The sequence below is a fragment of the Salvelinus sp. IW2-2015 genome, unplaced genomic scaffold (genome assembly GCF_002910315.2).
Source record: "Salvelinus sp. IW2-2015 unplaced genomic scaffold, ASM291031v2 Un_scaffold16283, whole genome shotgun sequence".
NCBI classification, from domain to species: Eukaryota; Metazoa; Chordata; class Actinopteri; order Salmoniformes; family Salmonidae; genus Salvelinus; species Salvelinus sp. IW2-2015.
The window spans coordinates 384773-405407 of NW_019957521.1; the positions used below are offsets into that span (position 1 = coordinate 384773).

The 20635-nt window shown below is 41.9% G+C and overlaps 1 protein-coding gene across 1 annotated transcript; it reads right to left on the reverse strand.

The window, feature by feature from the left end:
- Window positions 1-200: 200 nt before the first annotated feature.
- Window positions 201-11704, reverse strand: LOC112080362 (E3 ubiquitin-protein ligase MARCHF9). Its single transcript, XM_024146095.2, has 4 exons — window positions 9892-11704; window positions 2777-2932; window positions 2096-2288; window positions 201-1634 (listed from the first exon to the last, which is right to left on the reverse strand). Exons 1-4 carry the CDS (start codon window positions 10213-10215, stop codon window positions 1306-1308), a joined length of 1002 nt encoding a protein of 333 aa, XP_024001863.1. The 5' UTR covers window positions 10216-11704; the 3' UTR covers window positions 201-1305.
- Window positions 11705-20635: the final 8931 nt, after the last annotated feature.

Below are 20635 nucleotides of genomic sequence, written 5' to 3' on the forward strand. Positions count from 1 at the left end.
TGATCCATTTCATGTTATTTTAATGGACAAAAAAAATTGCTTTAAGTGACCCCAAACTTTTGAACGGTAGTGTGTATGTAAATGTATTTACACCATGAAGCAAGATACAACTTGCAAGAAGGCAGTTTTAATAATAATAAGAATGAGCCACTCATTTCTAACTGTATAAGTAGATATAAAGAAAAACAATGACACAGGAGTGAGATAGTGAATAGCAAGAGATTACATAGATCTCCATCTTTAATCCAAATCTGAATCATCAGCACACAGCAGMGAGTCAGTCATCTTTGTTTTAGCTGAAATAACACACTGCTATTTGACAGATTCAAAAAACAGTTTGGTGCAATGAAACCAGATGAATAAAAAGCTTTTCTGAAAAGCACCATTCTGAATGAGCAAATTTGTAGAAGTGCTTAAATGTTATGTGATGATGATGCTGCATAAAAAAATGATATACCCATGCAAAATTCACCGTGAAATGTACAGATATCTTTATTGCAGAGAAGATAGGACTAGGAGTCATTTTAATGTTAATAAATTCATTATCTTCATTTTGTAGTCTATCCATTGATCCCTGTATTTATTGTTTGCAGTAATAACTGCTGTTTTCATATGATRTCTTAGATATGATGTATTTGTTGTCCTCTGGTCTGTAGCCTAATCATCATTGGCTACAGCAATATTTCAGAACTGCAAAACTCGTAAAATAATTATTATTCAGAGTTGTTTGATAATGTTTGGCGTGGCATAAGGAGTTTCAGGTATCTCTTTAAATCATACTGCCACAAAAAAAATAGAAATTAGTAAAATAGAAATCATACCAAAAAACGCAGGAGAAAATACATTAAAGATAAAATAATCTTTGTGCATCCTGAAATCGTCCCGAAAAATATCTGTTCTCACCTTGGATTACGTTGTTATAAAGCCTTGCATGTTTAACGTAGTTCCTAATATCAGTTCTTCAATTATTACAAATGTGCATCTTTAAACAAACTCCTGGAAAGATCCTCATAGTTCAGCATGTTCTGTGTGTTGTAGTTTCAGGGCGAACCACTGCTCCAGTAGGATAAATCCACTTGGGAGGAATCATGATGAGCCTAGCAGGGCAATGGTCGTTACAATATCACAGTAGCTTGACTGCAGTGCCAGACATGGTCTTGTCTGTACATGTCCTTCCCTGGGCTGGGTATCGAAATCCAGTTTCTCAATGGTGTTGACAGAATCACTTGAAAGAACTGGCCAGATTAAAAAAGAAAACACGATACCCAGCTTTAGTCTTTTCTTCCAGCCCTTCCACGTTCAGTCTCATACCGTTGTCACCCTCATCACCACCTCCCGGTTGGCCGTGGAGCCAAAGCGTGGGTTGTGGGGCCGTAGCTGGCTGAGGATGTGCAGGATTGTGTAGCCACAGTGGTGGTCCAGAATAGTCCTGAACCTCCGGTTCCGTCTCCCACTGCCGCCACTACCCAGGCCATGGGAGTTACTTCGTGAGCCCCGGCCCCCACCCTTACTGCTACTCAGCGGGTCCCCCAAGTCATTGGCTTTTATATAGTTCAATACTTTCCACTGCTGATTGACAGCCTGCCAGCGCTTGAATATTCGGTACACTGATGARCCCTCGTGGATTATAAGGCCTGGGAAGAGAGAGAGTTTTTTTTTTTACAGATATGGGCAAAGGCAAGATATCCAATGATTTTAAAGGCTTTTGCATGAAATACTCCCAGAAACTAATATGTAAGAATCAGCCAAATACTATAGCACTAGTATATATAACTGGCATTTGGCATAACCACACAGTGCAGATACAAAGCTAGTACCATCTGTTTTCAGGTTGGCAATGCACCATTTCACACAAAACAAATCTATCTACAAAGATTTACGTGTGTGTGCGTGTCTGTGCGTGTGCATGCATGCCTGCCTGCGTACATGTGTGTGCATGCCTGCCTGCCTGCATGCCTGCCTGCCTGCCTGCGTGCATGTTTGTGCATGCTTGTGCATGCCTAACTGCCTGCATGTGTGTGTGTTCATGGGCCTGTGTATGAGAATTTGTGTGACTGTGCCAACGGTCCAGTTTCACATGATTCATCCCCCTCACCGATGCACACGATGTCCATGAAGCCGTACATGCCGTAGCAGATCTGGAAGAGCAGGTCCTGACGCTGCCACTTGGCCGAGGGGCTGAGGGACGACCAGATGAGCCAGGAGATGCTGGCGATGAGGAACAGGGAGCCCAGGATGATGGCAGCGATCTGGACCTTCTCAATCACCGTCAGGGAGATGGCCTGCCACTGAACAGAACAGCCACGAGGGCCAAGACAGGGACAGTAAGAAAGGGACCATATGGTGAAGTCCAGTCCTCACACCTTCATCATTGTGAGTGCCCAAGATTTGTTCTAGCAAAGTGAGTAACTGTAATACCTAGACTGGTGCACCTGAGCAGAGCACTGCATACTCCTGATTGCGATATTGTGCATTGTTTAAATCGATGCATTAGCAGAAAACTGTGAGATAATATTCATTCATTTGAGATGAGAGTAGATCTTGTGCACAATGAAAATACGACTGGAGTGGATGAGACAGACCCCTAGCCCCTACCCCCTAGACACTTGTGTAGATCTGAAAGGATAGGTGTGAGCAAAATGGCGAATATCATGCAGTTGGCAAGGTGTAGCTACTACCGTATTGTACCGCATGAAGTACCTAGGAGCTAGGGTCTGATTCTGGCCAGAGCGTAAGTCCCAGAGAATGAGGGGTTGGACAGGCTGAGGAGAGGTACCTGCAGTGGGTTCTTGGTGCTGATGGCCAGAACATGGTACTTGAAGTAGCACAGCTCACAGCTCCAGGAGCCTCTCTCGCTGATCCAGCGGATGAGGCAGGGCTGGTGGGTGCAGCGCACAGAGCCCTTACAGCGACACGGGCTCAGCAGCTCTCCCTGCAGGAGACAGAGGGGTAGAAACAGAATTACTAGAACAGATATTCCTATTCAAGTCAATGTTCTGACGTGGCATAACATACCATAAGTTATTTCGGAATTGAAAATATTTTGAAAAAACAAACAATATTGGATTATGGATAGCCCTCAATGTCTCTCCGAAGCTACTGGTTTGGTGTATGTCTGTCTGGCACACTCAGGAAGAGGACGATGGGTGGGTCCACACAGGTTGTGGGACCTTAATTCAACATCACAATCCTCCCACTTAATGTAGACTTTGAAACTGTCGGAAAGCAACTATGAATGACCTATTCATTATTAAATAGAGTATCTTTCTCCTCTTCCACGATTTCCACCTTAGTAAATGTTGGCTAACTTCCTTCTTAAAGTAAGTGCTGAAAACGTCAGTACTGTAGCTAAATGCCGAGGTTGGTTCGTTACTCCTCATCAATGCTAAAATGATTAATGTCTAGGAATCATTAGTGCTAAAATTATGCCTGTGAAGGAATCATTAATGCTAAAATGATTGGTGTCTAGGAATMATTAGTGCTAAAATTATGCATGTCTAGGAATCATTAGAAGTAAAATGATTGGTGTCTAGGAATCATTCGTGCTAAAATGATGAATGTCTAGGAATCATTATTGCTAAATGATTAATGTCTAGGAATCATTAGTGCTAAAATGATTCATGTCTAGGAATCATTAGTTCTCAAATGATTCATGTCTAGGAATCATTATTGCTAAATTATTCATGTCTAGGAATCATTAGTGCTAAAATTATTAATATCTAGGAATCATTAGTAGATCAATGCATGCACCCATCTTGATCGTGGCTTGTTGGCCAGAACGAGCCTATTAGGACCCAGCAACATTGGCAGGGGTGCACAGAGATTTGAAGTGCAGGCAGGTGAATGGGAGGTGAGCCATTCAAACCCTACTGTTCACATAGAACGTGTCTCAAATTGGCGATCTATTCCCTTTATAGTGCACAACTTTTGACTAGGACACATAGGACTCTGGTCAAAAGTATTGCACTATGTAGGRAATAGGTTTCCATTTGGGATGCAGTGGCAGACTCTCAGTGAACTCAATCAATACAGGCCCTACTGCAGCACCTACGGCAAACATTGCCCTTTCAACAGACTGACTCTTGAGGAATAGGGAGAATGTTGAGCATTGTAGAAACATTTAAACAGTTATGTATGTGCCTATTTACACACATCTGAAAGGGCTGAAGTTAAAGGCCCAGTGCAGCCAAAATTCTGTTTTCCCTGTTTTTCCTGTTTTATATTACATTGTACAACAGCTGATAAAACTAACACTGTAAAAGTGTGAACAAATTGATCAGTGTTGTTTCATGATTGTTGAAAATACAATATACACAGGACCTTGTAATCAGCAGGTTTACAGGACCAATAACAAAAAGAGTTCAAACCTAGCCAATAACAGCTAGTTTTCAGTTTCACCCTCCACACTCAGACCACTCAGTCCTAGCAAATTTTTAGCTTGAGAAATATTTWTGAGTTGCAMWTTTTTTTTGCTCATTTTAATGGAAATCTATTACAGGAAGGTAGTTCATTGCTACCCAGAAATGATTTGATATTGACATCAAATGGCTGGATTGGGCCTTAAAAGAGTAGGCTAGTCATTCCTCTGAATGCAGTTTCCTATTAATTGCTAGCAGCATCTACAGCAAACTTCCCATCTGGTGAGATGGGAAGGAAGTCAGGCTGCATCCCGAGGCTTCTCCCACTTTGCACACTCCCCATCATGGATTTAAAATCATTACAATAGTGGAATATTAGACACTACCCTCACTAATTAAGTTGGTTGGTTGTCTTGCATTTTTACATTTTAGTCATATAGCAGACACTCTTATCCAGAGCATAAATGTTCATTTGTACTGGTCCCCCGTGGGAATCAAACCCACAACCCTGGCATTTCAAATGGCATGCTCTACCAACTAAGCCACACTGGACCCACAACTTGCACAACAAACTTAATTTGTTTTTATTACTTTACACATTTATTTTGGGATCCACCCCTGTAAACGTAATTTGCCTGACGATGTGTGAGTGTTTATTTGTTTATTCGGATCCCCACTAGCTTTTGCAGAGGCAGCAGCTTTTCGTCTTGGATAAGGCGTGGAGAAGGTCTAATTTCATACAAGCACATTTTTGTCCACTTTCCCTCTCCTCAACACCTCTCCTCGATTACCTTTGACATTTTTCAAAAGGAGACGRGAGAGGACGGTAGGAGTTGACCAAATCCAATTGAGAATAGTCCCTGATGACTCATGAACATGATATTTAATAGTGCTATTAGAAACTACACTCACTGCAGAAATAATTAGATCCCAAATCCTTTTCTTTATTTCCAATCACAAATGGAGCACAGTGGCTCATTTAACCCATGTTTATTCCTCCCATAGTAACCAGGAACCATGTTTCTTGACAGGGGGACTACAATTAGACAAAACAATATTTTCCAGTTTTTAAATGCCCAGTGCAGTCAAAAATGTGATTTTCCTGTGTGATGTATGTATGTCCACACTAGGAGGTTGGAATAATACTGTGAAATTGTGAAAATTATGATAATGTCCTTTTAGTGTAAGAGCTGTTTGAAAAGACCACCTGAAATTTCAGTACATGTGGAATGGTATCAATTACATCAAACGCATGGCTTCTATGTGTTTGATGCCATTCAATTTGCTCCATTCCAGCCACTATTATGTGCCATCCTCTCCTCAGCAGCCCCAACTGTCCCAGACAGTTCTAGCTACATTTTTGACAATTTTAATGGAAAAAATCACAGTAAGGTACTTCATTGTTACCCAGAAATATTTTGATATTGAGATAAAAACAGCTGTATTGTACTTTTAACATTGATTTCCCCGCTGTCTCGCTTGTTAAAAACGTGTTATTATAAGATACTTTCATTGACTAACCACATACCAATTTGAGTGGGGGAGAGGAGCTACTTGCTCGTCAGTCATGAACATTATATTAACTGAGCTGAAATGATAAAGACGTTATAATAACTGGGCTGACATTATAAAGAAGTTATAATAACTGGGCTGACATTATAAAGAAGTTATAATAACTGGCTGACATTATAAAGAACATTATAATAACTGGGCTGACATTAATAAACGTTTAATAAATAACTGGGCTGACATTATAAAGAAGTTATAATAACTGGGCTGACATTATAAAGGCGTTATAGCAGAATATGAGGAACTGAATAAAACTTAAACAAACATTTGTTGTACAGTAAAATGTCAAGCCAGGTAAAAGTAATCCAGTATGTCGAACCACCCACCCACCCATCCATCCTCCCACCCACACACCCAACCCATCCATCCAGGCACCCATCCAGTCTGAAGCAAATGCTGCCAGGCATTGCCCAGAGCCTTACATTTGGCTTGTATTCAAAATATAAGGCTCTGACACAGCCAATACTGAAGCTAGCTGTGTACACCAGTGAGTCAAGTGGAATGGTTGGTGATGGTGCACACATAGAAATAGAATTACTGGAACGGGCATAGCCCCTCAGACCACAGAACTAGATTATATTTCTATGCCTCATACCCCTTCACCCATCACCCATATTGACTTGAATGGGAATTTCTATGTGAGAATGGTATTCCTTGACTACAGCTCAACGGTCAACATCATAGTTCCCTCAAAGTTCATTACTAAGCTAAGGACCCTGGGACTAAACACCTCCCTCTGCAACTGGATCCTGGACTTCCTGACGGGCCGCCGCCAGGTGGTAAAGGTAGGTAACAACACATCCGCCACGCTGATCCTCAAGACGGGAGCCCCTCAGGGGTACGTGCTCATCCCCTTTCTGTACTCCCTGTTCACTCATGACTGCACGGCCAGGCACAACTCCAACACCATCATTAAGTTTGCCAATGACACAACAGTGGTAGGCCTGATCACCGACAACAACGAGACAGCCTATAGGGAGGAGGTCAGAGACCTGGCCGTGTGGTGCAAGGACAACAACCTCTCCCTCAACGTGATCAAGACAAAGGAGATGATTGTGGACTACAGGAATAGAAGGACCAAGCATGCCCCCATTCTCATCGACGGGGCTGTAGTGGAGCAGGTTGAGAGCTTCAAGTTCCTTGGTGTCGACATCACCACCAAACTAACATGGTCCAAACACACCAAGACAGTCGTGAAGAGGGCACGACAAAACCTATTCCCCCTCAGGAGACTGAAAAGAGTTGGCATGGGTCCTCAGATCCTCAAAAGGTTTTACAGCTGCACCATCGAGAGCATCCTGACTGGTTGCATCACTGCCTGGTATGGCAACTGCTCGGCCTCCGACCGCAAGGCACTACAGAGGGTAGTGCGTACGGCCCAGTACATCACTGGGGCTAAGCATCCTGCTATCCAGGACCTCTATACCAGGCGATTTCAGAGGAAGGCACTAAAAATTGTCAAAGACTCCAGCCACCCTAGTCATAGACTGTTCTCTCTGCTACCATACAGCAAGCGGTACCGGAGCGCCATGTCTAGGTCCAAGAGGCTTCTAAACAGCTTCTAACCCCAAGCCATAAATAAAATAAAATAAAATGTATTTATATAGCCCTTCTTACATCAGCTGATATCTCAAAGTGCTGTACAGAAACGCAGCCTAAAACCCCAAACAGCAAGCAATGCAGGTGTAGAAGCACGGTGGCTAGGAAAAACTCCCTAGAAAGGCCAAAACCTAGGAAGAAACCTAGAGAGGAACCAGGCTATGAGGGGTGGCCAGTCCTCTTCTGGCTGTGCCGGGTGGAGATTATAACAGAACATAAGACTCCTGAACATCTAATCAAATGGCTACCCAGACTATCTGACAGGGACATGACTCTGTCCCCTGTTGTGACGCACTTAAATAATGAAATAACAATTAAATGACAAAGTGGCTGGGTCTAAGATAATAGGTCATCACTRTAAAAAATGATCTAGTTGTATCAACTAATTATTATTAACTAACTGGTTCCACCGCCTTTTTTGTTTTTGTTTACTCAACTTCGGTTACCTGAACAACAACAAAAAATTGTTGGCCCAATCTCCAACTTGAGAAAACGTAGGCAAAAATTCCGTTAACTTAAAATTAGGTGTTTGCTCAACTTGTCTCATTCACCTAGAAATTATTATTTGAGCATCTTACCTAAAAAAATGCAGTGGAACACACCGTGCTTACACACACAGTGCTTTTAACATACTCCTTCCTAATATGGAGTTTGCTCTCAGAAAAGCCTCAATTCGTCTGAGCATGGACTTTCCAATGATCCTCCAAGTAATCATTAAATGGAAGTGGTGGAAAGCGGTTCTGAAAGAGAGGTTCATATCATGTCCATCTAAAGAAGATTGATGCTACTTTTAAATCACTTTTAAATGTTTTCTGAATATGTTTGTTTGCCTGTGCTTCATAGTCTATTCACTGAAGGCCCGATCAACTAGCCTGTGAACCAGACAATGTGGTCCAACTGGCCAGAGCCAGGTAACAGATAAATGTGTCTTAAAGGCTTAAAGACGTTTTTTTCTCAATATCAAATCATTCTTGGGTAACAATATAGTACTTACTGTGATTGTTTTAAATTAAAATGGTGAAAAAGAAACAAAAATAGCTTCTTAGCAAAGAGCAATTTCTCAAGCAAGAATKTTGCTATAGGACTGTCTGGGAGGGGTCTGAGTGGGGAGGGGAAAACAGAAAATGTGCTGTTATTGGCAGAGAGGTTTGGAACTCTCTTTCTTATTGGTCCATTAAGTAATTCATTGACTGGTGATGTCAACAGGCAGGCCCAAATTTCATCCCACCAAAACAGACCAAAACAGACAGTTTCCCACAGTTGTGTCAAATTGGCTGGATGACTTTTGGGTGGTGGACATTCTTGATGCACACAGGAAACTGTTTAGCATGAAAAACCAAGCAACGTTGCAGTTCTTGACACAAACCGGTGTGCCTGGCACCTACTACAGTACATACTGTTCAAAGGCACTTAAATATTTTTTCTTGCCCATTCTTCCTCTGAATGGCACACAATCCATGTCTCAATTGTCTCAAGACTTAAAAATAATTATTTAACCTGTGTACCCCCCTTCATCTACACTGATTGAAGTGGATTTAACAAGTGACATCAATAAGATATCATGGCTTTCACCTGGATTCACCTGGTCAGTCTATGTCATGTAAAGAGCAGGTGTTCTTAAAGTTTTATACCCTCAGAGTATATATAAATCACTGGGCCTTTAAGGTTCAATTACAGGTGTAAAAAAACGGCYTGTTCTTTTCTATTGTTTCTCATTTCTGCAACGTCCCATTGAGTGTACAGATGCTATGAATTAGCACCTACTGTATATTGTATTAACACTATGACAAACATCAAATCTTCTAAAGTGATTAAGTGGTGATTTCCGTCTGTGCTCCAGTGGCACGTACACCATATATAATTATCTCAAGACCATGATTATCCAGCTCAGCCAGGCTGTACTGGTTCTGCACATCTGTTGTGTCAAGTTTTGGCTGAGGACCAAAGATTCGTTCATTGTTCTGCATGCCTATACTTTCCTTGGCTTATAGGCCCACAAACAAGCCTGCGTGCCAGTCTTTTTATGCTCTTCTGCCATTCGTTACAAGTTCATTGCCAGGCCAATTATTATTCTCGTTTACACGTGGACCGCGATAATCCACAATGTTTTATAGAGTACTACAATACAAATAATAGTTGTCAGTATTTTCTCAACCAAATCAATTTGTCAACACAGAACACACCAACTCGCAACTGGTCAAAATATAGCCAGGACATATAGGTTTAACTATAGGCCTATAGGTGCGCTAACATTCAGCACCATGTACAGCACAGGGCTATTGCCTATGGTCCAATTGAGCAGTGATGTGTTGTGGCGCGAAAAGCAGGACAACGTGAAGGCGTATGTATCTATCTCGGACAGTACCTGTTCTGGGCCCTGGAAGCAGATACGACAGCGCAGGCTGCTTGCGGTGCTGGTGAGTGACACGGTGTCCATGCCCACTTGGAGTTTGGGGTCCTTCTCCTCAAAGCCCAGGCTCCGAGGTCGAGGTTCCGTCCCGTAATACTCCTCCTCGTCATCCCGGGAGGARCAGTCCACAAAGGGAGGCCAGCCGCAGCCGCCCATCCCTAGACCCCGCATGCTGGACCGTCTATCTGCGTCGGATCTGTCGGGCTGTCTCGAATCGTCTCGCATAAAAACCAGCACTTTCAGTTCGTTGAAAAACATTCGGATCCGATATTTGAACATTTTTGGCTACATGAATTCTTCAGAAGGGAATGAAACCTATTTGACAATAATGTGGTCTCAATCAAATACAAAATATGCCCTTGATTTAGAAATGTTATTATTGTTATTATTAATATTACTGTTGTTATTGGTATTATTATTATTGGTATTATTTTTTTTAGCCAATTATTGTACTACATGAACTATGGCTAATTTTCACCAATACATCTTCTGAATAACATTACCGATAAGCTTAACAAACGTGTAGGTTAGGCCTACCCTACTGTAAATGTGCTGTCAAATGGTAAGAAATAAAGGACCGCGTCTTGGTTGTTGTCTCTCTGATGGCATGTGTGTCTWAAACAATGCGGATGGGAGATTGTTCTCTTGAGAAGCTCGAGACATTCTCAATATTCATTACCGAACAACTCTGCGAATGCAGTCTAGTTAGATGTTTCCTCCACCCCTACCACCACAAATGCGTGACAGGCCTATAACGTACAATGTCAGAGTCCATTGCTTGCACTATCGATCTAAATTCTACACATCGTCAAATGCATTGCACTTGGGGTTTGCAGCAAAAATCCATGTTTTGCTACCCAAMGCAGAAGACAGCCAGAGTATGACTAGCGGAAGAGAGAGCAACATAGAGCCATAATAAAATGTAGAACGGGGTGACGTAGAGCCATAATAGAATGTAGAACGAGGTGTGAAAAACAACAACATTCCATTACCAGCCACACAGTCATATCTGAGACTGTTGTCAAGAATCATAATCCAAAAGGGTGCCGAAAGACGATGTAATGGAAGTTAGGTGAAGACGTGTGATTATATCGTCTTTTTATTGTTCTTAAGTAGCATCCCAGCGGTCAGATCATGATAATTATTTTATATTCTATTCCTCGGTAATGTTTCGGATTGATCCATCAAGAATGATCCACCCCATTGCACCCGACGTCCACACAGAGTGGATCCAATTTACAATCCAGTGAATTTCCGTGTTAAGTAGCTGTAAAAACAGCCACCCAAAACAGCGATACATCTCATCTTCATTCGATACCCATCAGCATTTCTCTTCTGTGTCTTTTATCTTTGCGTTAAAATATGGTTGATCGAAATGTCAGAATAACAGACCAGAATTCAAAACAACACTTGCTGCAATCTTTTAATTACAGACGCATAGATAGAGATGTCTACACATCCGAGAGGGCAATTACAGGAGTAATGCCGTTGATATGGTAGGCTAGCCTCTCAGATGGTGACGATGAGGATGATAGCCTACTGCTCGATTTCGCTGCCTGATTTCTCCTCGAAATGGTCGACTTTGATAGTGAATCAACGCAGCACCTATACGTCCGGAATTAATTATAGCCTTCTAGAATGAAAAACTGTATGACACTGCTAAAATGTTCCCATTTTCTACTCTACAGTTATTAGTCTGTTTCCTCTGTATGATATGGATGCACCCTCTCTGTATTCTTGTAGTTAGGGATGGGGAGGGCAGATTCCGTTCGGCTGTTGTAGTGACAGGAGACGCTGTCGCTGTCCAAGGTGCTGATCTCGCCTAGTGACGTATACAGTCACAGTGCCACATGGACTACTACACGCCCGGGAAATATAAAGGATGATGCCTGTCTGAGCGTTTCTTTCTTTCATTCTTTCTTTCTTTCTCTGTAATATTACTGCACTGTCGGAAACTAGAAGCACAAGCATTTCGCTACATTCGCATTAACATCTGCTAACCATGTGTATGTGATAAATACAATTTGATTTGATTTGAGATTCATAGTGTCATGGTGACGGAAAAACTACTGAGAAAGCCACACACACACACACCCTCAATTATTGGTGGTTGTTTGACCACTGGCCGGCCCCCACATTCAACATTCTGAACCCATTGCAATGCCCTGCCGCCCTGCACAGAATTGATCGGAATGGATTTTTCACACATACTCTTTGCACTTGTACATTTTTCAACATGGAGCTTGGCTTGAGATGCAGTGCCATGGGTAGGCTACTATGTGGAGTCTCCATAAATGGTGGAGGAAGCTGATACTGTATTGGAACTGTGTCAGATATTTATGATATGTGGATGTTTATTTTACATACCATGATTACCATAATTCTCATTGCCTCTCACAGATCATATTAGCTCATATTAGTTCCTCCATGCTCACTAACGCCCTGGACCAGAGCTAAGATCATATTTGCTTTCCGTATTCCTACACAAAACCCCCTTACAGTAATTTGAGGTGGTTTCAGTGACTCACAAATATCCTGCCCCACCCGACTCTCATCACTTGCCCCCACATGATCACTTAATGTACCATTCCTACCAATGGCTCTATGGGATGTGATTCATACTGTAATATAATGATGGGATCACAAGATATCCTTCCTCTCTCCCATACTGCCAAGCATAGCAGGCCTGTCTTTAATGAGCCCTGTAACAATCACCCACCACCATCGTCATGGAGGAAGAATGATCACTACAGGATATTGTCTCCCATACTGCCAGTACCAGGCGTAGCAGGGCAGAGCCCTCTTTAGGATGGAGGAATTATGATCACTACAGGATATCATCTCCCATACTGCCAGTACCAGGCATAGCAGGGCAGAGCCCTCTTTAGGAGCATCCTGTCTCTTACATTAACACAGTGCTAGGCTGGATGATTATTGCAAGCTATCCTCTCTCCCATAGTGCCAGATGTAGCAGAGCAGCCCTCTTCTCTTTATGAGCACTAACAACATCCACCCACCAACGTACCCAGTTGGTCTGTTACATTATTGATAGGCTTGTTGAGCTGTTTGTCGCCTCTTACGGAACCGATGACAATGATTTCCTCTCCTGTTGGTCCTGGCTGCATCGTGACTGAGAGGAGTCTGTTGTTATCTCTTGTCTCATGGTCGCATGGTTTCATCTATAGAAATAGTGTGAATTACATTCTTATCGTTCTATTTCTATGGTTTTAACATCATCATTCTTCCTTCTGTTATGTGAAGAGCTCAGTATAACAGAGAAATATCAGTTACTTTTATGTGGGTATTGATGCCCTGTTGCAATGTATATTATAATAATTGACAATTAAACGGCCATGTAATCAGATCTATAATATAATCCATCATTTTAACATAGGATGCATATGATATTCCTTATTTCAAGCTTTGCAAAGGCATTGTACAGCACACAACACAGCCACATAAAATGGTTGACTACAGCATATTCAGTCATTTCCACATAATGCAAAATGTGTGTTTTATCTCTGGTCTTCCTTTGTGTGCTGCCTTGCAGAGCTCTATGCTATATCTGTATGGGCCCAGATGGTCGTCCCTGTTGGTGTGAATCTACACAGCTCCTCCACTCCTCCAAGTTAATACTCCCGGCATATGGACATTCATCACAGGGTAGGGACAGGGCTGCTTCCCAAATGGCACCCTATTCACTATATAGTGCACTCTATGGGCTGGCCATATGAACCCTGGTCAACAGTAGGGCACTAAATAGGGAATAGAGTGCCATTTGTAACATGGACTGGCAGAGGGCCCGCAGGAGACCACGCTGACAGGATGGGGATGATGGGGACCAGCTAGGTGTCCGACCCCCCCCCCCCCCACACACACACACACACACACACAGCAAGGTGTCTAAACCACACTGCTGTACGCACACAGGAAACTTAGAGGACCCAAAGCCCTTACTAGGCACATTTCACTTACATAAATGTTCCTACTATGCCCCAGGGGATAGGCCCGGCCTGCATGCAGGTAGACCACCCAGCCAAGTTGTACATAGACTATTAAAATAACACCATGTGATTTGGTTACACTTAAAACAACCCATCAAAGGGCGGGTGTTGAAAATTAGCATGAGCTATGGTGCAACTAATCACAAGATTGTTCAATATGTCAATATCGTTCCCCTATCCAGATAGCCATAATATCAATGTATAACTATGGTGGTGGCAATCTGTCAGGCAGGGATAGAATAGGGAATTAGGGAAACTCAAGTTATGTTCCCATTGTTAATAAACTTGTTCATGCTTACTCAACAGGATTTGCCATTCATTTGAATTGGTAAAGTAATACATGCAACTACATGGTCTCTTGTGTATTATTACCCAGAGTCTTCTGTCATGGGAACCAACAAGACGATCAATAGACTTACATTATAGGCTTAAACACATGCAGCCCAATTCTAATATTTTCCCCACTAATTGGTATTTCGACTAGTCACATCAGATCTTTTCACATCAGATATTTTTCAAAATATCAAAATACAATTTATTGAAAAAAAAAAGATCAGAATTGGGCTGCCTGTCTAAACACAGCCTTATACTCATAGATTCATATTTCCAGACACAGGTTAACACTAGTCCTGCATTCAAAAGCACTTTCAATGGAGATTCTCCATTGAGTATGGCTTTTAGTCTAGGACTAGGCTTAATCTGTGTGAGAAAGTTTCCTCAATATTTGTTCCAGTCCCGATGCTTTTTAACCCGACATCACACTTACAGTAAGTGGTATTTATATTCAATAGACAAAGTAGGACTAATTAGCAATCTCTATCACAGGGTTTCACAACTGGCGGCCTGCAGGATTTTAGTTTTTTTCTCGAAAAAGACTGTAAAATCACCAGTAATTTAGCTAAAAATGTGTTTAATTTAGAAAAGCTGTTCCCAAGTATTCCCACGAATAAAGAGAAATATGTGAAAGTGTCTCATTGTAATCAACGCACAAAATTATTATTTTCAAATACAAGTTGTGGTCAMTTTTCAGTGTACAGATGATTATAATTAGGCCTATATTCCGGCCCCCCGACCATCCGCTCTGACAAAAATCGGCCCGCAGCTGAATATAGTTGCGCGAACCTTGCTTTATCATACTGTATTCAAATTGTCAGAGACTCCAGTCACCCAAGTTATAGACTGTTTTCTCTGCTACCACACGGCAAGCGGTACAGGTGTTGTGCCAAAAAGCCCCCCACTGCCAAAAAAAAAAAGCCCCCCACTGAAAAAAAAGCCCCCCACTGAGCCTCCCACTGAGGGGCCCCCCACTGAGTGCGCGAGGGGGGGGCCCCCCCTCGCGCACTCAATTCTTCATTGTTGCGACTTGCTTACTAGTTGAGATTTCTGATCACGTTRGGCTGCGTTTCATTTTATTTTTTATGTCAGTTTGATTGCGGGGAGGCACTAATAATGTTTGCAGTTTTCGGTTTGGCTATTTGTTTCAAGTGTATTAGTCCATAAATACATCTCTTTGCCAAAATTCATTATCTCTCCCATGTCTTATTCGACTATTATTTTTTATTTTTTTCACCTTTATTTAACCAGGTAGGCTAGTTGAGAACAAGTTCTCATTTGCAACTGCAACCTGGCCAAGATAAAGCAAAGCAGATCGACACATACAACAACACAGAGTTACACATGGAACAAACAAACATACAATCAATAATACAGTAGGACAATCTATATACAGCATGTGCAAATGAGGTAGGATAAGAGAGGTAAGGCAATAAATAGGCCATGGTGGCAAAGYAATTACAATATAGCAATTAAACACTGGAATGGTAGGATGTGCAGAGGATGAATGTGCAAGTTGAGATACTGGGGTGCAAAGGAGCAAGATAAATAAATAAATAAATACAGTATGGGGATGAGGTAGATTGGATGGGATATTTACAGATGGGCTATGTACAGGTGCAGTGATCTGTGAGCTGCTCTGACAGCTGGTGCTTAAAGCTAGTGAGGGAGGTAAGAGTCTCCAGCTTCAGAGATTTTTGCAGTTCGTTCCAGTCATTGGCAGCAGAGAACTGGAAGGAGAAGCGGCCAAAGGAAGAATTGGCTTTGGGGGTGACCAGTGAGATATATCTGTTGGAGTGCGTGCTACGGGTGGGTGCTGCTATGGTGACCAGTGAGCTGAGATAAGGTGGGGCTTTACCTAACAGAGACTTGTAGATGACCTGGAGCCAGTGGGTTTGGCGACGAGTATGAAGCRAGGGCCAGCCAACGAGAGCATACAGGTCGCAGTGGTGGGTAGTAYATGGGGMTTTGGTGACAAAACGGATGGCACTGTGATAGACTGCATCCAATTTGTTGAGTAGAGTGTTGGAGGCAATTTTGTAAATGACATCGCCGAAGTCGAGGATTGGTAGGATGGTCAGTTTTACGAGGGTAAGTTTGGCAGCATGAGTGAAGGATGCTTTGTTGCAAAATAGGAAGCCGATTCTAGATTTAATTTTGGATTGGAGATGTTTAATGTGAGTCTGGAAGGAGAGTTYACAGTCTAACCAGACACCTAGGTATATGTAGTTGTCCACATATTCTAAGTCAGAACCATCCAGAGTAGTGATGCTGGACTGGCGGGCAGGTGTGGGCAGCGATCGGTTGAAGAGCATGCATTTAGTTTTACTTGCATTTAAGAGCAGTTGGAGGCCACGGAAGGAGAGTTGTATGGCATTGAAGCTCACCTGGAGGTTAGTTAACACAGTGTCCAACGAAGGGCCAGAGGTATACAGAATGGTGTCGTCTGCGTAGAGGTGGATCAAAGAATCACCAGCAACGAGAGCAACATCATTGATGTATACAGAGAAGAGTCGGCCCGAGAATTGAACCCTGTGGCACCCCCAGAGGTCCGGACAACAGGCCCTCCGATTTGACATACTGAACTCTATCTGAGAAGTAGTTGGTGAACCAAGCGAGGCAATCATTTGAGAAACCACAGCTGTTGAGTCTGCCAATAAGAATGTTGGGATTGACAGAGTCGAAAGCCTTAGCCAGGTCGATGAATACGGCTGCACAGTCATGTCTCTTATCGATGGCGGTTATGATATCGTTTAGGACCTTGAGCGTGGCTGAGGTGCACCCATGACCAGCTCTGAAACCAGATTGCATAGCGGAGAAGGTACGGTGGGATTCGAAATGGTCGGTAATCTGTTTKTTAACTTGGCTTTCAAAGACCTTAGAAAGGCAGGGTAGAATAGATATAGGTCTGTAGCAGTTTGGGTCTAGAGTGTCTCCCCCTTTGAAGAGGGGGATGACCGCGGCAGCTTTCCAATCTATGGGAATCTCAGACGATACGAAAGAGAGGTTGAACAGGCTAGTAATAGGGGTTGCAACAATTTCGGCAGATAATTTTAGAAAGAGGGGGTCCAGATTGTCTAGCCCGGCTGATTTGTAGGGGTCCAGATTTTGCAGCTCTTTCAGAACATCAGCTATCTGGATTTGGGTGAAGGAGAAGTGGGGGAGGTTTGGGCGAGTTGCTGTGGGGAGCACAGGGCTGTTGACCGGGGTAGGGGTAGCCAGGTGGAAAGCATGGCCAGCCGTAGAAATATGCTTATTGAAATTCTCAATTATTGTGGATTTATCGGTAGTGACAGTGTTTCCTAGTGTTTCCTAGGAATAAGGTGCTCTTATTCTCCATGGACTTTACAGTGTCCCAGAACTTTTTTGAGTTTGTACTACAGGATTCAAATTTCTGTTTGAAAAAGCTAGCCTTAGCTTTCCTAACTGCCTGTGTATACTGGTTCCTAACTTCCCTGAAAAGTTGCATATCACAGGGGCTATTCGATGCTAATGCAGAATGCCACAGGATGTTTTTGTGCTGGTCAAGGGCAGACAGGTTTGGAGTGAACCAAGAGCTATATCTATTCCTGGTTCTACATTTTTGAATGGAGCATGCTTATTTAAGATGGTGAGGAAGGCACTTTTAAAGAATAACCAGGCATCCTCTACTGACGGGATGAGGTCAATGTCATTCCAGGATACCCCGACCAGGTCAATTAGAAAGGCCTGTTCGCTGAAGTGTTTTAGGGAGCGTTTGACAGTGATGAGTGGTGGTCGTTTGACCGCAGACCCATTCGGATGCAGGCAATGAGGCAGTGATCGCTGAGATCTTGGTTGAAAACGCAGAGGTGTATTTGGAGGGCGAGTTAGTTAGGATGATATCTATGAGGGTGCCTGTGTTTACTGATTTGGGGTTGTACCTGGTAGGTTCGTAGATAATTCGTGTGAGATTGAGGGCATCAAGCTTAGATTGTAGGATGGCCAGGGTGTTAAGCATGTCCCAGTTTAGGTCACCTAGCAGCACGAGCTCAGAAGATAGATGGGGGCAATCATTCACATATGGTGCCAGGGCACAGCTGGGGGCAGAGGGTGTGAACGATCTTCTTCATCTGAGGAACAGGAAAGATCGGACCAAAACGCAGCATGGTAAGTGTCCATGTATATTTATTATAACTGAACACGAAAAATACAAAATAACAAAGTGAATGTAAGAAACGAAAATCGAAACAGTGCTGAAACGTGCAACAACACAAAACAGGAACAACTACCCACAAACCACAGGTGGGAAAAGGCTACCTAAGTATGGTTCTCAATCAGAGACACGATAGACAGCTGCCTCTGATTGAGAACCATACAGGCCAAACACATAGAAATAGAAAACATAGAAAAAAAACATAGAATGCCCACCCAACTCACGCCCTGCCAAACCAAAATAGAGACTAACAAAGGAACTAAGGTCAGGGCGTGACAGGGTAGTCTAAAAAAGCGGCAACGGTGAGACCCTTTTCTGGAAAGGTGAATTTTTAGAAGTAGAAGCTCGAATTGTTTTGGTACAGACCTTGTTCTGAAATGTTTATTGCTTGCCTACATTTATACTCCCTCCTCTATGTTTAATATAACACACATACATTAATTATTAATTTTGGTTGCCAGTTTGTTCTATAGAAAGTATTTGACTCTGACGTGTGCCACAGAAAGTATTTGACTCTAGCCAAACAAATTAAGGAAATTAAAAAAAAAAAAAAACAAAATAATAAATAAAAAAGAAAAGGAAATAAAAAAGAAAACCGACAAAGTAAAAATAAAAAAAAAAAAAAAGACAGAAGGAAAAAAAGAAAGCAAAGGAAAACACGAAAAAGACAAAAAAAAAAGAAAAAAAAGAAAATGATAAGATAAAAAAAAAAAAAAAAAGAATAGAGGAGAAGAAAGTAGAAGGGGGGAGGATTTCGGGGCAAGGGCTATTTTGCTGTTGCCTGCCAAAAATCCCCCCCCCCCCCAACCACAGAAGCAAAATTAGAGGCATAAAGAAACATAAACATTTATTTTAGAAACATTTTGGTATGTTTAAGTAAATAGAGATAATACACAAATATTATCACACAATAACACAAAAACATCACAGAAAGTTAAGTTTGTTAACAAACATTAAATAGGAAATACACATTTTAATCTTTGCATAATCAGATAAAAAATTACAATAAATCAAATATAAACTATCAAAATAAAGAAAGTCACACACTCCATATATAAACTCCCAACAATTTAATGGGTTTTTACCAACGTTTCGGCATCACTGTGCCTTCCTCAGGGTGATGTCATGAATACTTGAACCAGGTTATGTAGACAAACAGTGCAATTAGTGTAACCAATGACAATAGTGAAGGGTGTGTCATAATGATTAAGTTAATTAAAATGAATTAGTGAAAACTGTTAAAAAAWAWATATATATATATTGTCTATGGCATATTAAATCTATTACGCTATTGTTATCATATAGAAACATAATTTAATATTATACATCACATTAGCATCAACATAAATTGTTGTTTAATTAAATTTCACATAATTGTTTCGTATTTAATTTCATATTTGTTACATTTAATCTTTTGGTTCAACATTAATGTATAATGAGCATCATCAACAGGGGGAACATATTAGGTGTACGCTAATAAGCTGTAGCAAGTATATATCAATTTATAAGACTTGTTCTTAAAAAAAGAGATTTGTTCATAAGAAGAGACTGAGATCAAAGTCAATATTCAGACCCCTAGGGGTCAATGTTTTTAGATAGGATATCCAGTAAGCCTCCCTTTGTAATAGTAGGATCTCGATGTTACCTCCTCTCCTTGGTAGAGCAACATGCTCAATGCCTGTGTATTTGAGGGAGGAGATGGGATGGTTAGCTTCAACAAAGTGAACTGCTACAGTATAGTCAATGTTCTTACACCTGATTGAGCTGCGGTGCTCAGCTTGTTTTAATTGTCTTTTCGTTTGTCCTACGCAGGCTTTTCCACATGAACATGTGATGCATGAGATGATGCCCCTAACAGGGATCTTTCCACCTGTATGTGGGTGTCTGAAGAAAGACGTTTTTATAGTGCTATTGCACTGTGCGCATGAGCCACATTTGTAGTTCCCATTTGGGTTAGGTATCAAGAGTGTCTGAGTGGGCTCAGGGGGCAGGTCAGATCTCACCAAACTGTCTCCAATATTGTGACCACGCTTATAGACCACCAGTGGGGGTTCCTTGAAGAGGTGTGTGATTTTTTTGTCTGATTGCAGAATATGCCAGTGCTTTTTCAGGGTTGCTTTCATTTTCTCCGAACCCTTGGTGTACTTAGTGCAAAAGACAGTTGCGTTGTTTTTATTCTTTGGTTGAG